At 36.8% G+C, this 3,924-nt stretch overlaps 1 protein-coding gene across 1 annotated transcript; it reads left to right on the top strand.

The window, feature by feature from the left end:
• On the top strand, nt 1-3,675 carry sys1 (SYS1 golgi trafficking protein). The gene is made up of 4 exons (XM_084731614.1): nt 1-156; nt 1,882-2,144; nt 2,242-2,309; nt 2,940-3,675. Exons 2-4 carry the CDS (start codon nt 1,983-1,985, stop codon nt 3,178-3,180), a joined length of 471 nt encoding a protein of 156 aa, XP_084587740.1. The 5' UTR covers nt 1-156; nt 1,882-1,982; the 3' UTR covers nt 3,181-3,675.
• Nucleotides 3,676-3,924: the final 249 nt, after the last annotated feature.

Genomic DNA, 3,924 nt, shown 5'->3' with positions numbered 1-3,924 from the left:
TATTTCCGGGTCAACCACTGTGATTTCCGTGTTGTTAACTAGTGTTGTTAGCCAATCGACTACAAGGCCCAGTGTATTATCGGTAAAGTATTTAATACATTAACCAACCGAGGAGATTAATACGGCACTCACAAATCTTTCTAACTCAGAACCCAGGTGTGTATCAGTGTCTTCGTGTTGTGTCGAAACTGTTCGCCTGCTGCCCTCGAAAAAAAACCAACATCCATGCTAACATGCTATAACTTGTTGGTCTTCTTACGTGATGTTGTAACGTTACCGTTAGACAAGAGATAGACTTCAGCGTTGTTTCACCCTGGATTAAATGTCTGAGGGCTAACTTGATATTTGTGTTGATTTGAAATGAATGTCACCGCGGGCTGTAAGTAATGAAACAGTGCTATCACGCTATAACTGGCTAACGTCGACGCTAGTTTTTGCCAGTCGTTGAGTAGCTGTATGTATTGGTGGACAGTTAGCTGGGGCTAGCTCGGTTAGCCTAGTCTTCTTGAGTTCAAATGAGAACATATGTGATTCAGCCAAGGCCAGATACGTACAGTGTTTCACATTCTGTGTTACTGAACTAGTAAAGTATTTAATTAGGCCATGCAATGGTAGTTATGGCTGGTATTTTCCTGATGATAAAAACCATAAGTAGATATTTTATACTGAGGTAGGCACAGCATTAACTCATGTAATTTTATTAACACAGTACTGGCGATATTTCCACTTGTCTGTCTTTATATTGATAAGAAATCATATCTTTATCGTAAGCAATGGTATTGCCAGGAAATACCAATCTTTATACAAGGTTATGTAGAATCTGTCTCTATTACACACGCCCAACAGAAATCATTGATAAGTAGATCATTTCACAGCAAATGTCCTGCTCAGTATGTATCTTTGCCATAATTGAGAATGAAAACAAACAAAGTTCATATGGAGATTGTTGTTTATGTTGAATATTTGGAACTGCAAGATGACTCACCAATTAGCGACCAACTATTAAAATAATCACCAACAGTTTTGATAATTGATAAAATGCTTTGAATCATTATAAATTCTCTGATTTTAGCTTCTCAAATATGATCATTCTCTGGTTTCCTCAGTCCTCTGTTACAATAAAGTGACAATCTTTGGGTTGTACATAAAATAAGACATTTGTGGTTTGAGCTTTAGTGAACATTGATCAACATTTTCTGACATTTTATGGACCAAACAATCAATTAATGAAGATCATGATCACCAGATTAATCAATAATGAAAATAATTGTTAGTAACAGCCCTATGGGTATTTTTGTAAAAAACAAACAAACAAACAAACAAAAAAAACATATAATATTGTCCAAATATCACTATCAGTATGAGCCTCAGGAATCCTGTATTGGTTTGGCTATAATAGTTAAGCTCAATAGCTGTATTCAAAGTTGAAATTTGATATATAAAAGATAAAAAGGGCCAAGATTGTATTGATTACGTTCCTGGCCTCTTGATAATGATTAGGAAGGGAAATAAAGACTGTTTGTACAAGTTAAACTAATCACAACAAATACTCTGAGAACAAATTGTGTCACATAATATTTGAAGACTGGTAAAGGTTTTTAGATTTTACTGCTTCTTTTACAGTAGAACTTGATGTGAGCTTAACTTCACTTTGCTGTATTTTTCAAAAACTTCAACTTCCAGCAACTCCTAAATTTGGTGCTCCTTTTGATTTTAACCTACATTTTTTATTTCATTGGTTGAGATGAGGAGACAATAGCTTATAATGTACCTCACAGCAATGCAGTTAGCTGTACTGTTACTGAAAACGCTACGATCCTATACTTACTGTCCTATTTCTTTGTGAGGTCTGTTAATTAAATATTACGCTTTGTGTTTTAGATTTAGAGATCACACACACGTCAGACTGGATGGGCAAGCTGGCAACAGTCGGGGCCAGCTGTTAACATCCTTCGGGCCTCTACGTGTAACATCTGTCCACAATGGCCAGTCACTTCCGTAGTTACATCTGGGACCCAGTCCTCATCGTGAGTCAGATTGTGTTGATGCAGTGCATCTACTACAGCTTCTTGGGCCTGTGGTTGGCTGGAGTGGACAGTCTGGTGCAAAGTAGCCGGTCACTGGACCAGATCTTCAGCTATGAAGTAAGTTATAAGATCTCTGTGACCATTTATGTGACCTGTTTGTGGAACATTTTTACTCTTCTGAAACAGTATTTAAATCTTTGTTCTGCTTTTACAGGTCCTTGGTTTTGCAACACTGCAGGGCCGGCTATCAATGATGGCATTCATTTTAAACTCTCTTACCTGGTAAGTAAGTCCTTCTATCTTTTTCCTGTATATCCAGCAAGAAGAAAGGTTGACATGCAAGATGTTTCTCTTGGAATATCTGTATGAAAGAACTAAATTGTCTCAACTGTACTCACAAATTAATTATGTGAGAGACTAGTTCTTGTCACACTACCAGGCAAACTAGTTGGGGTTATGTAGTTAAACAAAAACCCAGAACAGATGCAGTGTGCTCATCTGTAATGTATAGATCCATCACAAAAAACACATAAACAATAAACCCAATATTAATTGACCAAATTTATCTTGAACATATTCATATTGCAACTTTTTACACGTATTATGTTTTGTTTTAATAGTTATGTTTTGTTGTATGGACCCCAGGAAAAGGAATGGGATAGTAATGAGCTGTACATATCATGATACAAACACTTTAAAGGCCAGAATGGATTTATTCACATGTGCACAACTGAAGGATTTCCAGCAGTAGGACTAAACATTGTTGAAAATAATATTTATTCACATAAAATAAAAATAAAGAATTTCTATAAATTTTGTTTGATAGTTTCCCTTGAATGCACTGATTGCAAACCAGGCATAATTCTATCTGTGCAAATCTCTCATAACTTTTCTGTTTCATTGTTCCTGCAGTGCCCTCGGTCTGTGGTTCTTCATCCGTCGAGGGAAACAGTGTCTGGATTTCACGGTCACTGTGCACTTCTTCCATATGATCGGCTGCTGGATCTATAATTCTCATCTTCCAGCTGCTCTGTCCTGGTGGCTTGTCAATGTAGCCTGCATGGCGTTGATGGCTGTAATTGGAGAGTATTTGTGCATGCGGACTGAGCTCAGGGCCATTCCAGTCAATACTGGACCCAAATCTAATCTGTGAATTTTTGTTGACACCCAACTGAAAGTCTGTGGATGGTTAACCCCTGAGGAACTGGCTCAGAGGACGTTTTTTCACTGCTTGCAAAAAAAAAGGAGCATGACCCTCCATCAGCCTAAATGTTGGATTGTCATCCATTTCCTCTTCAAGTGATGAACAGATGAACTGATCTATTTATTCATAGCTGTCCAATAAATGTTGGATAGTATTAACTCTGTAGCATATTAAGATATATGTTTTAATGCTTATGAAAGCAGGCAGCGGTTTACATATTTCTCTGAACTTGTTGAATATAGATATGACTTTTTTTCTTTGGAATTACATTTTCTGTGTTCATTTTAAGTACATTAGCATGAGGATTCTCTCATTTTGAGATATCCACTATTTTTGTTACGGACACTAGAGATGAAACGGTATGACAGTTTCATATCACAATTCTAGCGACCAAAATGATCATGGTTATTATTACTGCGGTATTGTTAAAATGTTTTAAAAGTGCTGATACCCACACTGACATAATTTCACCACGTTTTACATTGAAAACCTCTCAGCGGTTTGAAACGGCATCATGTCTTTTGCAAAACAAACCCATATTGCTGCTGTGCCTGCGTCTTGGACACTGCAGCTAACTTTGGTCGATACTGGACAGTATTTACTGTAAGTTTTTCAAAGTGTGATAATCAAACAAGGTTATAATTATGATTACAATTTGAAACTGTAACACTAATCGAAACAAAATTTATTGTG

Source organism: Lutjanus erythropterus, chromosome 2 (genome assembly GCF_056507025.1).
Source record: "Lutjanus erythropterus isolate fLutEry1 chromosome 2, fLutEry1.hap2, whole genome shotgun sequence".
In the NCBI taxonomy this organism is placed as follows: Eukaryota; Metazoa; Chordata; class Actinopteri; order Lutjaniformes; family Lutjanidae; genus Lutjanus; species Lutjanus erythropterus.
The sequence above is the reverse complement of the archived record's forward strand: the minus strand, read 5'-3'. Positions and strand labels throughout refer to the sequence as shown.

Bases quoted from the DNA above. Each gene is read 5' to 3' on its own strand.
- sys1 (XM_084731614.1), top strand. From the start codon at position 1,983: ATGGCCAGTCACTTCCGTAGTTACATCTGGGACCCAGTCCTCATCGTG. The intron at 2,145-2,241 runs GTAAGTTATAAG...CTGCTTTTACAG, and splicing joins ACCAGATCTTCAGCTATGAA to GTCCTTGGTTTTGCAACACT. The intron at 2,310-2,939 runs GTAAGTAAGTCC...TTGTTCCTGCAG, and splicing joins ATTTTAAACTCTCTTACCTG to TGCCCTCGGTCTGTGGTTCT.